This window comes from Dendrobates tinctorius, unplaced genomic scaffold, assembly GCF_039654945.1.
Source record: "Dendrobates tinctorius isolate UK_male_01 unplaced genomic scaffold, ASM3965494v1 ptg000070l, whole genome shotgun sequence".
Lineage (NCBI taxonomy): Eukaryota > Metazoa > Chordata > Amphibia > Anura > Dendrobatidae > Dendrobates > Dendrobates tinctorius.
The window spans coordinates 281,209-305,221 of record NW_027361738.1 but is presented as its reverse complement, the minus strand read 5'-3'; the positions used below and the strand labels follow the sequence as shown (position 1 = coordinate 305,221).

Sequence of the window (24,013 nt, the reverse complement as noted above, 5' to 3'; positions counted from 1 at the left end):
TCCCCAGTATTATACTCCCTGAAACTGCAGACATGCTTCCTCCTGTTCATCCTGTGCATGAAAGAGACAGATTTCCTGCTCTATATAAGCCCCACCCTCCTCACAGTAACCCCCAGGCACAGACATACTGGGCTTCTTACTCTGAAAGCAACATCCCTCGTGCTTAAAAATCTACACCAAAAAAGCTGCAGGAGTAAAGGTCCACCCATCCCCAAGTCATGTCCTCCTCCACCTATGGCTCCAGTGGTTTCTTTATAGATTGTAAGCTCTCACGAGCAGAGAGTCTTCTTATTTTGCTTTAATTGTATTGTTAACGTTGTTACTTATGACCGTTTGGAACAGTTAGCCTGCGTTCACAAGTCGTGGTTTTTTCATGGCGGTTTTAAATGCGTTATTTTGCCACGAAAAATAAGCATGCCATGCATTCCTATGGGATTCTGCATTGCTGTACTAATGCTGCGGTTTTTCCATGGCGGAATCGCTTCGTGGTAATAATGCAGCATGCCCATTAATTTAGCGGAATCACGGCGATCCCGCACCCATAGGAATGCATTGTTCTGCTTACTTTCCGCATGTGGCTGTGCCCACCATGCGAAAAGTAAGCAGAACATTTGCGGATGGTACCCACTGTCTGGAGGAGAGGAGACAGTCCTCCGGGCACCATATCCCTAAAAAATAGAATTAAAAATAAAAGATATCGTTATTCTCACCTTCCGGCGTCGCGCGCAGCCTTCCCGCCTCTCTCCACGCTCCCAGCATCTTCCGGTCCCAGTAATCCTTTGCGAGAATGACGTTGAAGTCTCGCAGGAGCACGACATCTCACAGTCATTCACGCAAAGGATTACTGGGACCGGAAGATGCCAGGAGCATGGAGGCGGGAAGGCTGCGTGGGACAACGGAAGGTGAGAATAATAATATTTATCTTTTACTACTGATGCTGCATAGGCAGCATCAGTAGTAAAAAATTGGTCACTTGTCAATCACTGTTTGACATGTGACCAACCTGTCAATCAGTTCTCCAAGCGACACTCCAGATTGCTTAGAAAACGCTAGCATTCTGCAAGCTAATTATGCTTGCAAATTGCTAGTTTTTCTGTGGGGAAAAAAAAAAAAAAAAAATTGCAGAAATTTAAAATGCAATTGTCCTGCGGAATGGAATTCTCGCAATAACTTCCACGAGAGTTCCGCTATGTGTGAACGAAGCTTTAAACTGTAAAGCGCTGCGGAATTAGTATTATTCTTCAGTAATTTACTACAGTTTTCCTGTGATCTTGGCTTCCCCTTGTTACCAGATCTGATCTCTTCACACCTCTATTACCTTGCACATTTTTATTTTTTGTTTTTAAAAAAAGCACATGAAAAGGGAAGAAAATCTCACTGAGCAAGAAGCAAAACATTTCCTGGTAAGAAAATATTTTATGCCATAGACATTGCCAACTCCTATTTACATTTCTAGGCGCCCCTTGAGAAAGCAGCGGCGAAACGCACGTCGGGGACCCTCCGCCCACCGCCTGAGGTAATTTAAACCAGCTCATTTCTTCCTCTCACATTCCGCGTTTTCAAAGACGTCATATGCCACTCTTTGCACAGGCCTATACTGGCTTACTGATGTCTTTTGTTTACGCTACTTTCACATGGTTATTATCTCTATCTAGTATATAGCAACAATGGTTCTAATGAGCTTGTATTTTACTTTCTCCTGCATCTAATTGCATTATGCTGGTAACATCAGTAGCATTTTTCATATATTTACCTCTTGTTGTGGTGTTTTTTGTGCAGTACCCTCATTTTTAATACTTTTATTGATCTTCATGTGATTATTTTAATCATATTTCAATAAAGTTTACATTTTATCTATCATTTGGATTTGGCTTCATTTTTTTCTATTTTGATTATTTACATTTCTAGATGAAGAGCAAAGGGTTCAGTGACATACATTGAACAGTCCACCAAACCTAATTTCTGAATGCAGAATGAGCCTAGCCTTACTATGGCAGTGTGACAATCCTCCCTCATCTTAATAAAGAGATACACAGATAACACCCATCAGGGGAATATAGCAGCCCCACCAGCCTGTCAGTTTTTTGGCAGTCGCAATCCATCAGTTTCAGAAAAAAAAAAAAAAAAGCCACACAGATCCGTCACAGTTTCTGAAAAAATTGACGCGACATCTGTTTTTCACTGGATCCGACTGCCCTACCTGGTAATAGAGATACTCAGTTTAAAAAAAAAAAAAAAAAAAAAAAAAATGGAATCTGTCACTGGATTTTGTCATTTGAGGACAGTGACGATCAAACACCCATAGACTTCCAGACAGCGCTCGATCAGTCGCTGTCTTGACTTTTCGATGGAGACAACATTTTAGCGTTACTCTGTCCGTCGGGCGGAGACTACAGACACAAAATTTCTGACGGAGCCAGTGAACAATGGATGAAACGTGAGGCCATTTGTTGCTAATACAAGTCTGAGAAAAAAAAAAAAAAAAAAAAAAAAAACACTGATCCAGTGTTTTTTTTTTTTAAAGACAGATTACGACTGATGGCAAAAAAATACTGGTGTGTGAAAGGCCTTATAAGGTGCAGGATCCAGCCTCAAGGTCAGATCTGAAGAAGTCCACAACAACCCACCTTGCTATTCTGCATTAGGCTGGAGTCACAAAAAAAAAAAAAAAAAAAGTTTATGACAGGCCAGAATCACAAGAATTTCATGAACAGTGATCCATATGTCATCTAACTGTTATGCGAGGATGCGATTTTGTCGCATCTAAGCATCCATATGGCAAGATTCTCGCCGGCTTGCAAAATGGACATATCATAGATTCCAATGAGATATATATATTTTTTACACATACACACACTATATATATCTATCCAGACCAGCACCTCCTAGTGTGAACACATGCAAGCTGCGCTATATAGAGAAAAAGAATACAGCAGCACATGTACACGAATCTAGGCCATGTGAAACACAGAAAAACATTAAAACCATTCAATTTAGATAATCCTCAAATATTTTTTCCAAAAAAATTTTTTTTTACTTACAGTAAGATGAAAATGAAGGTTCTTAGTGTACAAATTGGCCAGTTTATGTAAGCCCATCAACCACAGCAAGGTGACCTCCCCCTGATGGGTCCCTGCTCTACTGTACATAAACCACTTCTGGGCCACCAGCCTACAGTTTTGGACAAACATGTCACCACCAGGCTAAGCCTACAATTTATGGGCAGGTAGAGCCGATTGCAGACACCTGCAAGGCCAATGGGAGTGGTGCAAGATCAGACTGGAGGCAGCTAGCATCCAGCAACTAAATAGAAAATTGTAGGCTGGTGGCCCAGAAGTGGCTTATGTACGGAAGAGTCTATATCTTCACCCCCCCCCCCCTCCTTCTCACAGATCTGTACGGAAGAGTCTATATCTTCACCCCCCCCCCTCCTTCTCACAGATCTTCCATCTTCCTTACCCGACTTTTATATAACAATTGACATCACGCTGCCTCAGAGTAACCCTTCACTCTGCCCTGTCCTTCAAACCACACATCCAAGCTCTCTCCACCTCCTGTTGCCTACAACTCAAAAATATTTCCAGAATCCATCCCTTCCTCAACCCTCATTCTACTAAAATGCTTGTACATATGCCCTCATCTCCCACCTCAACTATTGCAACATCCTTTTGTGGCCTCCCTGCTAACACCCTTGCACCTCTCCAGTCCATCCCTAAAGCTGGAGTCACACATAGCGACTTACCAGCGATCCCGTCAACAATATCAACGTGTCAGGATCGCTGGTAAGTCGCTATGTGATCGCTGGTGAGCTGTCACAGACAGCTTCACCAGCGATCAGCAAGACGAGGTGAGGAGCGAGCCCGGGAGCAGTGGACAAGTGTGCCTGCTGTTCCAGTCCTCCACCAGCAGAGGGTGCACCTCCATCCCCAGCATCTCCTGGCAGCGTCCTGCTGCCTCCTGGTCCCCAGCAGCTACAAACTCCACGGGCTCCTGGTCCCCAGAGTGAAGCGACGGCACCACCTGTAACTCGCTGGTAACTAAATGTACACATCGGGTATCCAAGGGACACGCATCCCTTGAATACCCTATGTGTACGTTAGTTACCAGCTGATCGCTGGTCTCCCGCAGCAATGCGTGCTGGCCAGCAATGAAAAAAATGTCCAGAGGTTTCTTGCTGCGATCAGAGATACCGGCAGGGGGGCCGGTCGCTGATCGCTATCACACAGCGATCTCACTGGTGAGATCTGTGTCACAAAACTTGTGACTCAGCAGCAATCTTGATAGCGAGATCGCTATGTGTGACAGGGCCCTAACTGCCACCCAACTAAGTCATCTCTCTCCTCCGCTTCTCCCTTCTGCAAATCTCTTCACTGGCTCCCATTCCCTCGCATATCCAATTCAATTTACTAATACTGACCTACGAGGCCATCTATAACCTGTCTCCCCCATATGTCTCTGAACTAATTTCCCGATACCTTCCCTCACATGATCTCCAGTCCTCTCAAGACCTTCTCTCCTCCACACTTATTCGCTCTTCACCCAACCACCTCCAAGACTTCTCCCAAATAGCCCCCATCCTTTGGAATTCTTTGCCCCAACACGTCCGACTATCAACCACAATTGGATCCTTCAGATGGAGCCTAAAAACCCATCTCTTCAGGAAAGCCTACAGCCTGCAGTGACCCCGCTACCTCCTCACCACTACTGGAGCTACTGCCTCACCATCACTGGAGCTGCTGCACCCCCCCCCTCCCAACCTACTGTCTCCTTCCCTACCATCCTGTAGAATGTAAGCCTGAAAGGGCAGGGTCCTCTCTCCCCTCTATATCAGTCTGATTGTTAATTTGTTTACTGCAAGTGATATCTGTACTTTGTATGTTACCCCTTCTGATGTACAGCACCATGGAATCAATGGTGATATACATACACACAATCATTGAGATATACATTTACATTTCATAGAGTTCTACATAGCCACTCAATTGCCAGCTTCTGTAAAATCATTCTAAAACTTGACGTGAAATGACACATGGTTTAAGTACAGTAGACCATTTCACTTATTTTTTTATAGGTCTTTGACTAATTAGATTAGGGTGTGTGTAAATTTGGGACATGTTGTTAAAGGCATTCATTGAAAAAAATCACGCAGGTTCCCGCAGTAAAAGTCACGACCAGAGAGGGAAAGCCAGTGTGTGAGGGCAGATTTTAATAGCCTTGAGGGACCATTGTTTTTGCGCCCCCCCCCCCCCCGGCTACAAAAATCTGCCCCCAGACACCCCAGAAAGAGACCTTTTCTGGCACTTAGCCTCTATTTCCATTGCCTTGTAGCAGTGGCTAAAGAGTTAATTTTAATGGGTTAATGTCACCTAGCTATTGGAAGGTGACATTAAAACGATTAATAATGGCGAGGTGTCAATAAGACACCTATTGATCATTAACCATAGACTATTAAATGGTTAAAAAAAAAAAAACCTTAATTAAAAATTCTTTTAATGACATAAATACACCAAGTTTTTGGCCATATTTATTCCTCTGCTAATCCATTAACAATATCCTTACCTCTCCGCTGGTCAACCAGGTCCCCTGCTGCAATCCATCAGAAGGGTTTAACAGGTTAATAACAGGACCGGTGCTATTCTGACCAGCCCGCTGTAAGCCACTACCAGAATGAATTAGTATCTCTGCCCAGCCTCCCCGGCTGCCGCCCAGAGATGAGCGTGTGAAAGTTTTAGCATTTTCTCCCATGCTCATCAGTTCACCTCAGGTCAGCCAGGGACATCAGTGAGGCTGTGCAGAGTCCACTGACTGACCTGAGGTGAACTGATAAGTGTGGGAAAAAAACGCAGCAAGTGATTTTGGTGATGAGCTTTTCTCTGTTAGGCCTGTTTCACACTTCCGTTTTTGTGTCCGCCAAACGGATCCGTTTCCGTTTTTTTGACGGAAACTGATGCAAACGGATCCGTTTTTTTAAAAACGGATCCGTTTTTTTGACGGATCCGCGGTAACCGTAATGGAAGTCTATGGGACAAAAAAACGGATCCTGCAAAAAAATGGTGGATCCGTTTTTTTACGGAAAACAACGGATTTTGACGGATTTGAAAAAACGGAAGTGTGAAACAGGCCTTACCAGCTGACATCAGTATCCAACCTAGTGTAGCTACAAACTGAACTGCCACAAATCTGGCGTATGGGTACAGGACAAGTCGGGGGCACAGGACTTATGTTTGGAGTAGCCACAGTGCTGGATTGTTTTTTTTTTTGGTTTTGTTTAAAAAAAGTCTGTATACTGAAACGAGCTGAAGGCTACTTTCACACTAGCGTATGGCCGAGCTGCAGAGGGATACAGACGTCCTCTGTGAAGCTCCGCCCATGGCTGCACTTCCTCCGGCCAGCTACGCCTACGTTGGCATGCGGCCTGTGTACCCTCTCTTTAACATTAGGTACGCAGGCCATGCCGATGTATGCGGATGCCTCCGCATGTGACGTTTTGACGGTGCGGCGAACGCAACGAGTCACTTTTGGCGCAGTTTGCTGCACCATCAAAACGTCACATGCAGAGGCATCCGCATACATCGGCATGGCCTGCGTACCTAGTGTTAAAGAGAGGGTACGCAGGCCGCACGCCGACGGAGGCAGAGCTGAATGGAGGAGGTGCGGCTGTGGGCAGAGCTTCATGGAGGAAGCCCACATCCCTCCGCAGCTCGGCCATTCACTAGTGTGAAGCTAGCCTTAGATGTGCACCCACAGACATATCCAGACTTGCGTAAAATAGGAGTCCAAATTATGAATTGTACCCCTTTGCATCAGTGTCCTTTAGTTGTAAGTGAATCATGTATTTCTATGCCACCCCCATTATGACAGGTCACAAATTATAATATATCCTGATTGGTGCCACCAACATGTAGCACTTTCCTGGGGCATAATGAGGCTTGGGGCTCACACTCCAAGTACCACCATCATGCAGAGTGCCTTAAAAGCAGGGCTGTGGAGTCGGTAAGCCAAACCTGCGACTCCGACTCCTCAATTTCCCTTACACCGACCACGACTCCAACATATATTGCTTATATTTAAGTGAAAAATTTATTGTAGTACAATGTGAACATCAGACATTTTTATGATCCAATAATCAAGATATTTAGATATTATCTTCTATCTATTTATTGGAATACAACTTTAGAACACAAAAAAACTAATAAATTGTAAATATGTAATACTGTATACATGTAAACGGTACAGACCAAAGTTTGGACACCTTCTCATTCAAATAGTTCTTTATTTTCAGGACTATGAAAATTGTAGATTCATTCTAAAGGCATCAAAACAATGAATTAACACATGTGGAATTATATAATTAAAGTGTGAAACAACTGAAAATATGTCTTATATTCTAGATTCTTCAAAGTAGCCACCTTTTGCTTAGATTACTGCTTTGCACACTCTTGGCATTCTCTTGATGAGCTTCAAGTGGTAGTCACCAGAAATGGTCTTCCAACAGTCTTGAACGAGTTCCCAGAGATGCTTAGCACTTGTTGGCCCTTTTGCCTTCACTCTGCGGTCCAGCTCACCCCAAACCATCTTGATTTGGTTCAGGTCTGGTGACTGGAGGCCAGGTCATCTGGCGTAACACCCCATCACTCTCCTTCTTGGTCAAATAGCCCTTACACAGTCTGGAGGTGTGTTTGAGGCCATTGTCCTGTTGAAAAATAAATGGTCCAACTAAACACAAACCAGATGGCATAGCATGCTGCTGTAAGATGCTGTGGTAGCCATGCTGGTTCAGTATGCCTTCAATTTTGAATAAATCCCCAACAGTGTCACCAGCAAAGCACCCCCACACCTCCTCGCTTCATGGTGGGAACCAGGCATGTAGAGTCCATCCGTTCACCTTTTCTGCGTTGCACAAAGACATGGTGGTTGGAACCAAAGATCTCAAATTTGGACTCAGACCAAAGCACAGATTTCCACTGGTCTAATGTCCATTCCTTGTGTTCTCTAGCCCAAACAAGTCTCTTCTGCTTGTTGCCTGTCCTTAGCAGTGGTTTTCTAGCAGCTATTTTACCATGAAGACCTGCTGCACAAAGTCTTCTCTTAACAGTTGTTGTAGAGATGTGTCTGCTGCTAGAACTCTGTGTGGCATTGACCTGGTCTCTAATCTGAGCTGCTGTTAACCTGCGATTTCTGAGGCTGGTGACTCGGATGAACTTATCCTCCGCAGCAGAGATGACTCTTTGTCTTCCTTTCCTGGGGCGGTCCTCATGTGAGCCAGTTTCTTTGTAGCGCTTGATGGTTTTTGCCAATGCACTTGGGGACACTTTCAAAGTTTTCCCAATTTTTCGGACTGACTAACCTTCATTTCTTAAAGTAATGATGGCCACTCGTTTTTCTTTACTCAGCTGCTTTTTTCTTGCCATAATACAAATGCTAACAGTCTATTCAGTAGGCCTATCACCTGTGTATCCACCAGACTTCTGCACAACACAACTGATGGTCCCAACACCTGTGACGTGAAAACCATTTCCAGTGACTACCTCATCAAGAGAATCTAGTTTTAGTTACTGTACATAGATTTAAAATGTTCCTCAGTCCATCAAGTTCAACCCTTCCCCACCAATTGTACATTGTCACTAAATTAACTATAATCCACAATGTTCTGTGTACTGAAGAAATCATCCGGCCCTTTTACAACAGCGGTTATGTCTGCCATTATTACCTCTTGTGGTAGTCAGGGCTGTGGGGTCAGGAGTAGGGAAATGGAGGAGACGCTGTTGGTGGTTTGGCTCACTGACTCCACAGCCCTGGCGGTAGGGCATTTATGTGTATGGTTTATTCATTGCTGGATGCTTCTACACCCTTATATAAAGCGTGGTCCCTTAAATACAGCACCCTCCAATACTACATGAAGAATCATTCATTCCCATATACAGCATCCTCTGCTGCAGGAAGCATCTCCTATAATGATATACAATGTCCTCCCTTACAACAAAGCATTGTCCCTTATAAACAGCATCCTCAGTTACAACATAAACCATTGTCCTTTTTATAGTGTCCTCCATTACTATACAAAGCATCATCCCTTGTTATACATTGCCCTCCATTACTATATAAAGCATCAGCCCTTCCTATATACTGTACAGCGCCCTCAATTTTCAGATCCTGTGTGGTTCGTATTAATTTTGGGGGTATGATAAATAAATTTGGGCTGCAAAGACCATTATTGCCCTTGCGTCTAATATCCCAGATTTCCTCCCCCATAGCATCTCCTGATAGCCTGCAGGTGGTCAGTGTGGCAGAAGAGCCATGGAGTCAGTGACTGCCCTCATGGCACCAGACAGCCTCATGTATCACCTGCCACAGTCTAGGGACCATCCCCCCAGTCTATAGCTCACCCCTGTGCCCTCTGTAGGAAATAACACGAGTGGGCCGTCTGCTAGCGCTAAACAGGAAGCTGCGTGCCCACACATACACTGCCGGCCATGGCCGGTAGCAGAGCACAGCCCGGTCTCATCTCCCTAGTTCCTGGCGGCAGCAGGGAGGCAGTGACCGGCGGGCTGTCTTATCACTGCTCACACGCCGTGCACAGCTGTGTGCTACTAGGTCAATTAGGTGCAATCCCGCACTTGCCCAGTAGATGGGGCTGGAGATCACAGGGATTCTGGAGCTGTGCAATCATTAGACTTCACAGGTGTAACTAGAATCATCGGGGTCCAGAGCAGAATGAGGGGGGCTGCCATCCTCTAGCAGAAGTAGCAAGAAATACAGGTATGGATGATGGAGTCATAAATGTGACGGTGTGTGTAAAGTGCTAAGGAACTTACTGGCTCTATATATGTGAGTAACTTAAAAATAAATGAATGACAGAATTCACATAATATTGCTGAAAGCCGAAACATCCCAGCCTGTTATTCCTTGTATAGAGAAATAATTTTTTTTACACCGGAGTGCTCCCATACCTGAGCCCCACATACCCTGTTTTGGTGACTACACTGCAGTAATGACAGGGTATGGGGAGCAATAGTCCCTGATATTGGACTCTGTCCTACCTGAGAGCAGGCACCACCATCTGAATACAGCCACCATGTTTGTATAAGGCCGTATTCACACACGGTCAGTATTGGTCAGTATTTTACCTCAGTGTTTATAAGCCAAAACCAGGAGTGGGTGATAAATACAGAAGTGGCCACGTGTTTCTATTATACTTTTCCTCTGATTGTTCCGCTCCTGGTTTTGGCTTACAAATACTGAGGTAAAATACTGACCAAATACTGACAGTGTGAACGTGGCCTAAGGGCTTGTTCAGACCACTATAGAATCTGTACGCAAAATTGATAACACACAGACGGAACACTGACCAATGAAAATCAATGTAGTAGCTGCTGATATGAACGATTTTCTCGATGGTCTGAGTATAAAATGTCGCAGCATGCACCACTTTGATCCACAGTTTGGATCACACTCTCCCATTAGAAGTCAATGAGTGCAAAAATAATGGGTCATGTATAGGGTTAACATTGTGTGGTATCCGTGCCTCCATTGCAATTATTAAGAAAACTGTATTTCACCCTTTATTATTAATGACATTGTTGATGTAAAAAAAAAAACAAATGCCATATGTGCCTACTATATAATTGTCTAATTCTGTCTGTATGTCTGTAATGGAAATCCCGCCTTGCTGATTGGTCGCGGCATCACGGCTGCATTGCTTATTGTACAGGCACATTACAGCCGTTAAAGGCATCACTGCTGCGTCGCTCATTACACAGGCACAGTCCTGTACATATTCTGGAGTACAATACATTAGGTAATTAGGTAACAGTAGAACAGTGACTGCAGCTCTGGGTGTAACAGGAGTACATTAGGTAACAGCAGAACAGTGACTGCAGCTCTGGGTGTAACTGGACTACAATACATTAGGTAACAGCAGAACAGTGACTGCAGCTCTGGGTGTAACTGGAGTACAATACATTAGGTAACAGGAGAACAGTGACTGCAGCTCTGGGTGTAACTTGCGTACACTACATTAGGTAACAGCAGAACAGTGACTGCAGCTCTGGGTGTAACAGGAGTACATTATGTAACAGCAAAACAGTGACTGCAGCTCTGGGTGTAACTTGCGTACAATACATTAGGTAAGAGCAGAACAGTGACTGCAGCTCTGGGTGTAACTTGCGTACAATACATTTGGTAAGATCTGAACACTGACTTCAGCTCTGGCTGTAACAGGAGTATAATACATTAGGTAAGAGCAGAACGGTGACTGCAGCTCTGGGTGTAACTGGACTACAATACATTAGGTAAAAGCAGAACAGTGACTGCACCTCTGGGAGTAACTGGAGTACAATACATTAGATAACAGCAGAACAGTGACTGCAGATCTTGGTGTAACTGGAGTACACTACATTAGGTAACAGCAGAATGGTGACTGCAGCTCTGGGTGTAACTGGAGTACACTACATTAGGTAACAGCAGAACAGTGACTGCAGATCTGGGTGTAACTGGAGTACACTACATTAGGTAACAGCAGAACAGTGACTGCAGATCTGGGTGTAACTAGTATGTCTAATGTAGGAAAGGGGTTAACAGTCCTGAAAGGATGTATTCATACATTATCAGATTTGTTATAGAATTTTCATCAGTAATGTGCATTTGATAAAATCTCCTTTACTACATCTGCTGTAAATATGCAATATGTGTGTATTTTGCTATAATAGCAATCAAAAAATATATTTTCTAAAATACAGTTGAAACCAGAAGTTTACATACAGTATATATAAAAAGACACATATGCATGTTATTCTCAATATGACATGAAATCAGAAGAAACCTTTCCGGTTTTAGGTCCATTAGGATTACCATAATTATTATTTGCCAAATGCCAGAATAATGAGAGAGAATGTTTTTAAGAATTTTTATTACTTCCTGCAAAGTCAAAAGTCTCCTTATAGTATGATAAGCTGGTCTCTAACCAAGGTTCAATCTGAGCCCAGGAGGACTGATGAAGGAGCAGTCCTGTGTTATTAAGCACGTGCAGCCGATTACTGGTCTGTACAGTTCTCTTTGTGGTGTGGCTTGGCTATCACCATACTTTTGCTGGGCAAAAAGGTTTTTTGAACCTATTCTGTGTCTGTGGTGTTTATAAGTATCTATCACAATAACTGTAGTTCACTGCAGGTCATTATTGGTTCTGGGGTACAACGGGTACGTTTCACTCTCTGTTTTTGCTACATATCTTGTTTACCACATTCATACAGAGATTGGCCATTATAGACATAGATCAGACACTCACTACGGTGTCTTTGCCGATTTCTTTAGATATCTATATTTCTTTTGATCTTTCAGATAATTTCTATATCTAGCCTAGTTCTTGCCTGGGACTTTGGTCCTTGGGTTTCTGTACCCACCCTGGGATCTTTCCTTTGGTATTCTTCATGGTGCTGTCCTGAGGGACGTAATGGAAAAAGTGAATTAGACCTACCGGTAATTCTGTTTCCTGTAGTCCCTCAGGACAGCACCCTTATTTCCCTCCCTTATGTTTGTCTTTGGGCTTACACAAGATCGATCTTCTGGCAGGTCGGTCATCCATCAGGTCGCCATGGCTCGAGATTGAGATGAAGCCGTTAAAGGGTCTTACATATGGGTTTGTAAGGGCGCGTTTAGACCATTTCCGTCCATTCTTCTGTGGTACTTTGAAAAAATGTTGGAGGTAGGAGAGGCCTTTTAACCTCTCTGTGATCCTGTCCTGCTATAGGTCAAGGAAGGACTACCTTCATGGTGCTGTCCTGAGGGACTAGAATTACCGGTAGGTCTTATTCCCTTTTTTTCACCTTTGTTTTTTTTTCAATGTTTTAATTATTGAGAATCACTGGTTGAATGACATCAGCGTAAACAGGTTCACCAGGGCAAACATGAAAGGTAAGAGAAGCAATAGTACATTGTTCAAAAAGCCACACAGGCCTCAGCGGTATAAATGATAGCCAGTAATTTTTCCACGTTTACAAGAATGAAAATGCAAACGCTTCTGCCGAAACATCATTAATATGGAAAAGGAATGTTTCTTGATTACTGTTAACAGACAAACAAACATAGTAAAACTAAAGCTCTGAAGTTCAAGAAAAAAAAACACCATTGTGAGATAGTTAACTAACTGGAAACAGAACCAGAGCACATAGGGGAGGTGGGTAAACCGAAGGGAGGTATCAAGGGAATGAGGGGGGGGGGGGGGAAGGTGGAAGGAAAGAAGTCCGCTGGCTTATTGGTCATATCCAAGATCAAGGCACGGATTCAGGCACACATAGGGATATGAATTTATCTGATTTCCTATATGTTACCCAGAGACTCCAGACACGCGAAAAGGAGAAAAGGCTATGTGTAGAAAGTGCTGCTAATTCTTCAGTATGATACAGTTGGTCGATCTTAAGTAATAGCTGATTTGTTCTTGGAATATTAGACGAGTGCCATAACGTAGGTATAAGGAGCTTACCAGCTGTTAGAATGAAGGAGACCAGCTTAGATATAAATTTGTTATTTGGAACTGTTGGGAGATTAAGGAAAACATGTTCCAGTGTTAATTTTATATGGATACGCAGCACTTCATCTAAAGTTTGAGATACATGTTCCAAAATTTTTGTATGATGTGGCAGGACCACCAGATATGAAGGTATGAGCCTTTGTCCTTTTTGCATCTCCAGCATATATCTGGCGTAGTAGGGAACCACTTATGTAATAGGACAGGTGTTGTGTACCAGTGAGTTATTATTTTGTAACTGTTTTCTTGGGCTCTCACACATTGTGAAGGGCCATGTGAAGATTTGAAAATTAGATTAATTTGGGAGCCTTTTTTCACCTTTAATCCCTTACCAATATATGATATAACAGTGATATAACAGTACCTCATATGCTAGTTTCCTGACTTCAGTTTTTTAGCCCGCATTTTGAGGAACAGCCATGAGTGGAGCAAATTTACGCCTGTGGCTGTTAACCTGTTAAATGATGTCAACCTCCATCAGAGTCCTGATGGGTTGCATTGACAGCCAGGAGTCTGCTGGCGTTCCTAAGAGACTGAGGTTATTTTTATATATAACAATACTATGGTTTTTCAGTATATAGCACAAGCGATGACTAAGACTCTGTTGAGTTGAAACGTGTAAATGCCTGTCTTTACCATGGTTTTTTAACCTGTATCCTGCTTTTGGATTTTTAATGAAGATTTCTCAATAAAGATTCTATTTTTAAGTAAGAAGATGTGCTAGAATATTTGGATCTTTGCATTTATGTCAGCTTGTGACATTTCCTAGCACCTTCATCAAAGAACTGCCTCCAACGTGACAAGTAAAAAAGGTGAGCTGAATATATTCGTTTTAGCACAAGCGATCAGACAATTGCAGGTTCAAGTTCCCTAAAGGGACTTAGAGTCCAGTCACACTTAGCGATGTACCAGCGATCCCGACCAGCGATATGACGCGGTCAGGATCGCTGGTACATCGCTAAGTGGTCGCTAGTGAGCAGCCACACAGGCAGATCTCACCAGCGACATCGCAGGGGTCGGGGGTCGTTACTTACCTGTCACACTAGGCGATCCTGACGTCCTCTCGCCCGGCTCCACGCTCGTCTCTCCACAGGAAGTGCCGCAGGAAGCTGACGACGAGAAACGGTCCAGGACGTTCTCGCGCGATCAGCGATAACCAGCGGGGGAGCGGGTCGTAGGTAAGTAAAACACACAGCGATATCGCTAGCAATATCACTATAACATCACAAGTTATAGCGACATTGCTAGCGATATCACTTAGTGTGACAGGTCCTTAACACATACAATATAAAGTAAAAGAAAATATGAAAAAATAAAAAATATACCATATATACTTGTGTATAAGCCGAGATTTTCAGCCCATTTTTTGGGGCTGAAAGTCCCCCTCTCGGCTTATATGCGAGTCATATACGCAAGGGGGTCGGCGGGGGAGGGGGAGCAGGGGTATCAGATCATACTTACCCCCCTGGTGCATCTCTGCAGCCCCCTGCTTCTCCCACATTCTCAGGATCCTTCCTTCAGCGTTCATGTGGTACCGCTCATTAAAGACCGCGCCAGGAGGGGGTAAGTATATGCAATATTCACCTGTTCCCGGTCCACCGCTGTGTGCCGCTCTGTCCTCTGCATCCTCTGGCTGTGATGTTCAGGTCAGAGGGCGCAGTGACGTAGTTATTGCGCACCGCGCCCTCTGCTACCTGAACGTCACTGACAGAGGACCCGGAAGACAGAGCAGCAGCGGTGAAATGGGGACAGGTGAATCTGAGGTGCCGGGGCCCTGAGCCAGCGGTGACACCGGCAACTGGCCCCCATAGCGCGCCGATGTCCCCGCCTGCTCAGGACACCGGCACCTGACCCCCAGCGACAAGAGGTGAGTATGTAATTTATTTTTTTATTTGCAGCATCAGCGGCAGCATATGGAGCCTATTCTATGGAGCATCTTATGGGGCAGCATATGGGGGCATAATCTATGGAGCATCTTATGTAGCAGCATATGGGGGCATATTCTATGGAGCATCTTATGGGGCATATTCTATGGAGCATCATATGGGGCATATTCTATGGAGCATCATATGGGGCATAATCTATGGAGCATCTTTTGGGGCATAATCTATGGAGCATATTATGGGGCATATTCTATGGAGCATCTTATCTATGCTGTGTTAATAGTACGTTACCATCCTCCCTGGAAGTGCTGGCTAACTAATGGGTCCCACAGAGAGGAAAAATAGGTTTCTGGAGGCCCCCACAGTGGTCACTGATGCCTATGCTGTGTAACTTATTTTTCCTCTCATTGTGGCCCCATCAGGTAGCCGGCACTTCCAGGGAGGATGGTGAGATACTATTACACTAATATGTCATATGAGGCCTGTATACCGACCTTACAGACAGCACTATCATCCTTCTGTATGCCAAACATAGGCAGAAAGTGCGGTCTGTACAGTATCTAAGAGGGCGACACTCTGTATGTCTTATAGGAGGCCTAATAGGAGGCTGACAGTCTGTATGTCTAATAGGAGGCGGACAGCCTGTATGTCATATACCAGGCCAATATGCTGTACATACCGCAATATCGGCATCCTATATACTGTACATACCACACTCTAAAGCCCTCGTCACACACAGCGAGATTGCTAGCGAGATCGCTGCTGAGTCACAAGTTTTGTGACGCAACAGCGATCTGACCAGCGATATCGCTGTGTGTGACAAGTATCAGCGACCAGCCCCCCTGCCGGGTATCCCTGATCGTTCTGGAAAGCCCTGGACAATTTTTTTGATCGTTGGTCTCCCACTGGCCAGCACGCATTGCTGCATGTGGCAGGTGGGAGACCAGCAATCAGCGAGCTGGAGCTGGTATCCAAGGTAAACCGTGGGTTTCTAAGCGCCGCGCGGCGCTTAGAAACCCGCTGTATACTTTAGATACCAGCGTGCTGGTGCAGGGAGCTGGTATCCAAGGTAAACAGCGGGTTTCTAAGTGCCGCGCGGCGCTTAGAAACCCGCTGTGTACCTTAGATACCAGCATGCTGGTGCAGGGAGCTGGTAAACAGCGGGTTTCTAAGCGCAGCACGGCGCCTCGAAACCCGCTGATTACCTTGGATACCAGCTCCCTGCACCAGCACGCTGGCATCTAAGGTACACAGCGGGTAACTAAGCGATGAGTTGCTGTCCTGATCGCTGCTGAGATCTGCCTGTTTGGCAGCTCACCAGCGATCATGTAGCGACACACCAGCGATCCTGACAAGGTCATATTGTTGTCGGGATCGCTGGTGCGTCGCTATGTGTGACGGGGGCTTAAGCCTCTTATAGAAAGTATCTATTATAGGAGACCGAGAGTGCGGTCTGTATATGATATAGCATGGCAAGAGTACAGTCTGTATGATATATAGGAGGCTGAGAGTGCGGTCTGTATGATATATAGGAGGCTGAGAGCGTTCTCTTTTTCACACTGTACAGCTTGCTAAAAGGCACACATTTTAGTGGGAGAGGCCAAAAAATGAACACGTAATAAAACAGTTTATGGTAGCCATAGGGTGGGCCCCTAGAGTCAATTCCCCTGGTGGGCTCTAGGCACCCCAGTCCGACCCTGCCTGGAGGAACGGGGTGCACGTCATCTGAAAGAGCAGGAAGTAGTGGGAGGCTGTAGCCTCGGCGACATGGGCTAGAGGAGAGCTCCTGCCTGCCTGAGCTTCCCAGCATGGCAGCATCCGGCAACTCCAGCCTCTCGGCCTTCTCCATCTCCTCAGGTAGGTGCCGTGTCCTGCCCGTCATTAGCCTGTGGGGGCTCCGAGGTTGTGCAGATGTAGCAGATGTTAGGGTGTTAGAGTGTTGGCGACTCCTGCAGTGGACCCTCTGGGTCGCGGCACCAACCCTCCCAGGGCGAGCTAGCCTAGTGAGGATCACCCCCTATACAGGGAGTGTCAGGAGCAATCCCCAGGGGATACGATACCACGACTGCTGGCACCAGGCGTCCGGCTCACAGGAGATACGAGACTGTGTGACGAGGGTGCAGGATACTAGGGAACACTGGAGAATACACGGGAGTGCACTGAATACAGGATAGTGCAAGACGGGTACACGTGGGCACATAAGGCATGTAGCGAGTAACACATCCGGAGGTAGACAAAGCAGGACGCGTGCAAGGAGTACGACAGGGTACAAAATGGGGCAGCAGTCGTGCCAGGAGGTGTAACAGAACACAGGAATAGAGTGAATGCCAGGAGGCACAACTGAGCAAGAAACAAGGGACAGGATACGAGAGGATGTGCCAGGAGGCACAACTGAGCATGAAGCAACAAGGGTTCAGAGCAAGTGCTAGGAGCACCACAGAATAGCAGACAGAGCAGCCCTATACAGCACTGACGGGAGCGCGCAAGCGCAAACATGACATGGAGGTGGAGACCCGGGGACGAGAGCTGCGCGTGCGCACCCGACAGGGACCCCGGAGGGACCGCCGTACCGGAGGGAGTGACTTCGGGGCCGAAGCCCCGCCTCCTGGTGAGCGTGGCATAACAGTACCTCCTCCTTTAAGCCCCCTCTCTCTAGAACTGGAAAATAGCACTTTGACACTAGGAGCGGGATCCAGACACTTCCTAACTGCATGAGGACTAATCAGATCCAGAGTCTCAATATGAGAAAATTCGGTCTCCTGCCATACCCTCGAGAACTCCACGGACAGAGAGTCGGAGGCAGGTATTCCCGAGACAGGTCGAACCGGCAGAGGCACACTGACATGCTCGGAGGCCGAAGCGGTGGTGCAGTCATTGGAAGTCAATTCATCCTTAAGAGGCGAGCTGTCGGAGGATGGTTGCTTGGGAAGTCTCTTCTTGGCACATGATGGGCAAGCAGCCACGAAGTCTTTGACGTCCTGAGCAATAGACGGCCACCAGTAGTAGTGGGATAAACGGGAGAGTGTCCTCTTGGCACCAACATGGCCGGCATCCGGAGAAGAATGTCCCCAGGATAACACATCTTTACGGTTATCTTTAGACGCAAAGGTCTCCCCTGGGCGCTGGGGCGTCAACTTGACGGAAGCCACGGTAATTACCTTGGGCCGGTCACTTGCCGGAGGTGGAGACTGACTCTCAGCCCCCCTGTTGATAATGTCACAAGTCACAGGCGGGTTACTTGACGGATGTGGAGACTGACTCTCAGCCTCCTTCTCGACAATGCCACAAGTCACAGACGGGATGGCGGACGGCGGACCTGTAACCGTCAAAGACGAGCAAGCAGGGTTCTTCGGATGAACGAACAGCAGGCAACTCTTTTGACAGGACGGTCCCCAACGGAGTATGTCACCGGATTGCCAGTCCAGGGTCGGCCCATGAGTACGTAACCAAGGAAGGCCAAGAAGAAGGGTATGAGGCGAAGTCGGCAATACGTGGAAGGAGATCCGCTCCCGATGACATGTGCCAATCTGCAACTCAACTTCCTCAGTGACCTGGTTAACGGTGTCTTGCAAGGGCTTACCGTCGACCGGAACTACTGACCTAGGAGACTCCAGGGATGTAACAGGAATACGAAACTTCTTAACTGCCTCGAGACTAATAAAGTTATCCACTGCGCCAGAGTCCACAATAGCTTTCACAGTAAAAGTCTCGAAACCAAAATTCAGGGAAACAGGCACGGTCAGGGGTAGAGAGGAATCACATACACTTGAGGAGACCTCACTTAACAGTCCCAGGCAGAGAGACTTCTCCGGTCTCTTGGGACATGAACGTAGGAAATGGGAAGCATCCCCACAATAGAAACAGAGACCTTGAGCCTGCCTCTTTACACAACGTCGTTGAGCTATCTAGAGGCGATCCACCTGCATAGGCTCAGGTACCGGATCCGCCGAAGATAACTCGGGTAATGGCTGAGAAAAACTGCGAGTGGACGAAGAGAGGCGAGAGGACCCTCTCTCTCTGGCTGACTCGCGGGTGCGCTCCTGGAAGCGCAAATCAATGCGTGTCGCAAGAGAGATAAGATCCTCCAAATTGGTAGGGGTATCTCGGCCCGCCAGTTCGTCTTTGATCCGACCGGACAGACCACGCCAAAAGGCCCCTACGAGGGCATCATTATTCCAACCTAGCTCAGAGGACAAAGTGCGAAAACATATCGCGTATTGTCCAACCGATAGAGAACCTTGACGAAGATTAAAGAGGGACTCGGTGGTGGAAGTAAGGAGACCCGGCTCGTCGAACACCTTACGGAATGTGCCCAAAAAGATGGAAAGCTGAGCGACGAGCGGGTCATCACGCTCCCAAAGGGGATTCACCCACGCAAGCGCCTTACCCTCTAAGTGAGAAACTATAAATGCTATTTTAACACGATCGGTGGGGTAATGCTGCGGCAAAAACTCAAAATGCAAACGACACTGGTTCAAGAACCCGCAACACAACACAGGGTCACCACTATACCGGGGTGGCTTACATAGGCCCGGAAGCGAGTGTGGAAGCATGGCCTGGGCAGATTGTATGGAAAGGAGCCGATTATCTAATGACGCTATATAGTTGAGAATCTGAGCCTGGGAGTCGGGTTGCTGCGCAAGTTCCTGCTGGAGACTAGCCAACTAGGCAGCATTCCCAGGCTCAGAGGACTGAGAGGCAGAAAAAACCGGACTCCATGGACTTGAGAAATGCCATAATCCTAATCTGGTTTTCCCGGAGGAACGTCAGCTCCTTTTGGAAGGAAGCCGCAGTACCAGCGGGGTCCATGGCCTGAGTATACTGTTAGGGTGTTAGAGTGTTAGCGACTCCTGGAGTGGACCCTCTGGGTCACGGCACCAACCCTCCCAGGGTGAGCTAGCCTAGTGAGGACCACCTCCTATACAGGGAGTGTCAGGAGCAAGCCCCAGGGGATACGATACCACGACTGCTGCCACCAGGCGTCCGGCTCACAGGAGATACGAGACTGTGTGACTGGAGGGTGCAGGATACTAGGGAACTCTGGAGAATAAACGGGAGTACACTGAATACAGGATAGTGCAAGACGGGTACACGTGGGCACATAAGGCGTGTAGCGAGTAACACATCCGGAGGTAGACAAAGCAGGACGCGTGCAAGGAGTACGACAGGGTACAGAATGGGGCAGCAGTCGTGCCAGGAGGTGTACCAGAACACAGGAATAGAGTGAATGCCATTAGACACGACTGAGCAAGAAACAAGGGACAGGATACGAGAGGATGTGCCAGGAGGCACAACTGAGCATGAAGCAACAAGGGTTCAGAGCAAGTGCTAGGAGCACCACAGAATAGCAGACAGAGCAGAGGACCTGAGAAAAGCGCACAACCAGGCTGGGACACAGCTGACCCAGCCAGGAAGCACAACAATAATCAGGCACCTCCCCTAGGGGGAGGTCGTCTGACATAGCACATGACTACTACTGGTTCCGGGTCAGGACCTAGCCAGAAAGCACATGACCACTACAGGTTCCGGGTCAGGTCCTCCATTACCATAGAGAGGACCGAGCCCTATACAGCACTGACGGGAGCGCGCAAGCGCAAATGTGACAAGGAGGCGGAGACCCGGGGACGAGAGCTACGCGTGCGCACCCGACGGGGACCCCGGAGGGACCGCCGTACCGGAGGGAGTGACGTCGGGGCCGAAGCCCCGCCTCCTGGTGAGCGTGGCATAACAGCAGAGCTGAGTGTGCACAGATGCAGCAGGACTGAGTGTGGGAGATGCAACAGAGCTCAGTATGAGAGTTGCAGCAGAGCTGAGTGTGAGAGATGCAGCAGGACTGAGTGTGAGAGATGCAGCAGAGCTGAGTGTGCGCAGATGCAGCAGAGCTAAGAGTGCGCAGATGCAGCAGAGCTGAGTGTGAGAGATGCAGCAGAGCTGAGTGTGAGAGATGCAGCAGAGCTGAGTGTGAGAGATGCAGCAGAGCTGAGTGTGCGCAGATGCAGCAGAGCTGAGTGTGCGCAGATGCAGCAGAGCTGAGTGTGCGCAGATGCAGCAGAGCTGAGAGTGAGAAATGCAGCAGAGCTGAGAGTGAGAGATGCAGCAGAGCTGACTCTGTCACATGTAGCACTGAGGCAGAGTTTATTTGATGCAGTAGAGCTGGGCTGTTAGATGTAGCTGTGATGACCTTATAGAGTCGCATCTGGCAGAAGTAGCAGGGAAGCTTATTGATAAAGCAAAATTTAATTTATGGAATGTAGTAGAGCTGAGTTTATCTTGTTTTTTTGAGGCACAATGTGAAGCTGTGGATGTAAACTGCAGCAAAGCTGAGTTTGAGAGATGAAGCAGAGCTGAGTTTGGAAATATACCAGGTCAAGAGGGGCGTGGTTTGCAGGGGAAGGGAGCGGACCTGTTTTGCAGGAGCTCCTGCATCTCCCCTAATTTAAGCTACTTTAGATTACTAAATCGTGGGACTTTTGGATTATAAAAGTAGAAGAAGATGCCTGGAAGAAGATTCAAGAAGATAAAAGCAGCTCTTTTTGAGAAAAATCCACGGGCTGGACATAGAAGCACAGGGAAGGCTTCCCGCACAGGCCCTCAGCATGTCGGAGGCAAACAAGACAGGTGTCATGGTTTGAACAGGGTTCTTGCCCTGCACTCACAGGGTTAAGTGTTCGTGGCCTCTTTCTGGATCTGGGAGGGGTATTTATACTCTTTACCAGGGTTCTCTGTCAGCTATACTGTTGTTCTTGTGTGTCTGACCCCTGGTGTGCGTGTATTCTGCGTTGCTTGTTTGCTTCCCGTGTATGACCCGGACCGTTCCCTCACTCTGTACTCCGTTTCTCGTTTCGGCACTATTGTCTTTTCCGGTTCTGACCTCCTGGCTTGGCTATCGTTACTCCGTTACGGTTTGTCCCTATTGTACCGTCTATTGCCCGTTCTGGTTTTCTGATCTATTGCTACGTCCTGACTATCCATTCTGTCTAACCCTTTGGTACTGTATTGCTATCTCGTGCTTTGACCCGGCTTGATCTGGTTTCTGTCTGTCTATGCCCCTTGGTTACACTGTCCAGTAGTTACCTTTTCTAGGAGTTTCCCTGCAGCTCCTGGCTCTGTGGCACTGAGGCCACGCCCCCAGCAGTCACATGCTTCAGGTCCTGTGAGCTTGGCGCATGCATTGTCACCACTGAGACCCCGCTCCGCAGGTATCTTTGTGCCTGACATTATAGCTGACCATTTCAGTTTTTTTTTCCTCTGAAGGAAAAAAAAAAAGTGTGTTATCCTCATGGATCCCATACAAGCTTTGGCTGATTAGGTCAAGCACCTGACCCAAATGTTCCACAAACTTAATGTGGAACAGCGCACGATGGCCCATACCCAGCAACAGTTGGTGGATACTGTGCAGGGGGCTGTCGCTGCAGGGGCTACTAGTGCTGGGGATAGAGATGTGTCATGGGCATCCCCTGAATCTCCGGTCAAATTGCCAGACCCTTTCTCAGGGGATGAAAGGGAGTTCAGGTCGTTCAGAGAAGGATGCAAGCTTTTTTTTTCTCTGAGGCCCCACTCCTCCGGGGATGAGTTCCAAAGGGTGGGGGTCGTCATTTCCCTACTTCGGGGGGCTCCACAGGCTTGGGCTTTCTCTCTCTCTTCCTCTGCTCCTGAATGTATGTCTGTGAATTTGTTCTTTGAAGCTCTGGGGCACATTTATGATGAGCCTGATAGAGTGCGTCTGGTAGACGATATGTTGAGGAGTGTGACACAGGGGAGGCACTCTTCTGAATGGTTCTGCTCTGAGTTCAGACGCTGGGCAGCGGAGGTCTCCTGGGATGATGCTGCCCTCCGGGGTTTGTTCTGTAGAGGCCTGTCCGAACGTTTGAAAGATGCCCTAGCCCTTCATCCTCCACCAGATTCTTTGGAGGACGCTATAATCCAGGCTGTCCGCATGGACCGTAGGCTGCGGGCAAGTGGGGTCATGCTGCTGGAGACCCCTTTATTCTCCAATCTGAGAGACTCTGCATCTAGTCCTGAGCCCATGGAGGTTGGTGCCACGTCATTGGAGGAAAAAGAGAGGAGACGCCGTAGAAACAACCAATTGTGCTTTTACTGTGGATTTGCTGGACATTGGAGAAGGAACTGTCCTTCTTGCCCTTCTTCAGTGAAGCCGTCAGGAAAACGACTGAGCCTAGGTAACAATCGAGGAGGTTGCCCAGACTCCCAGGTACCCTTTTCCTCAGTTACTAAAATTCTGCTTCCGGTGGAACTAGAACTTACAGGCGGTCCGGGTGGGACTACCGCCTTTGTTGACTGTGGTTCTTCTATTAATCTGATCGATGCCAAAGTTGTGACTTTTCATAAGATAGGGACAGTCAGGTTAAAAGATCCTGTTAAAATTGTGGCAATTGATTCTTCTCCTATCACCCAGGAGGGAATTTGTTTCATGACTGATACTTTTCGCTGAAAGTGGGTTCCACTCACGTGGAAAAATTAAGGTGTTTTGTTCTAAATAATCTGCCGGCTGGACTGGTATTGGGTATGCCTTGAATTCAACGTCACAATCCTACAATTGACTGGGTCATGGGGGAGATCATTCCGTGGGGTTGTATGGCTAACGGTC

At 47.0% G+C, this 24,013-nt stretch overlaps 1 protein-coding gene across 3 annotated transcripts in view; it reads right to left on the bottom strand.

Moving 5' to 3' along the window:
• CPVL (carboxypeptidase vitellogenic like) overlaps nucleotides 1–9,563 on the bottom strand; it is a 194,074-nt gene extending 184,511 nt beyond the window's left edge. The window contains exon 1 of one of the 3 annotated variants that reach the window (XM_073581347.1): nucleotides 9,508–9,563. Coding sequence is in view for 2 of the 3 variants with exons in the window: in XM_073581344.1 (XP_073437445.1) it covers nucleotides 3,042–3,149 (108 nt within the window). In the remaining variant the exon portion in view is untranslated. Of the gene's footprint in view, nucleotides 1–3,041; nucleotides 3,179–9,386; nucleotides 9,477–9,507 lie in introns of those variants that run through there. The other 2 variants (XM_073581345.1, XM_073581344.1) reach the window with 2 other exon arrangements.
• Between the last annotated feature and the right edge of the window lie 14,450 nt (nucleotides 9,564–24,013).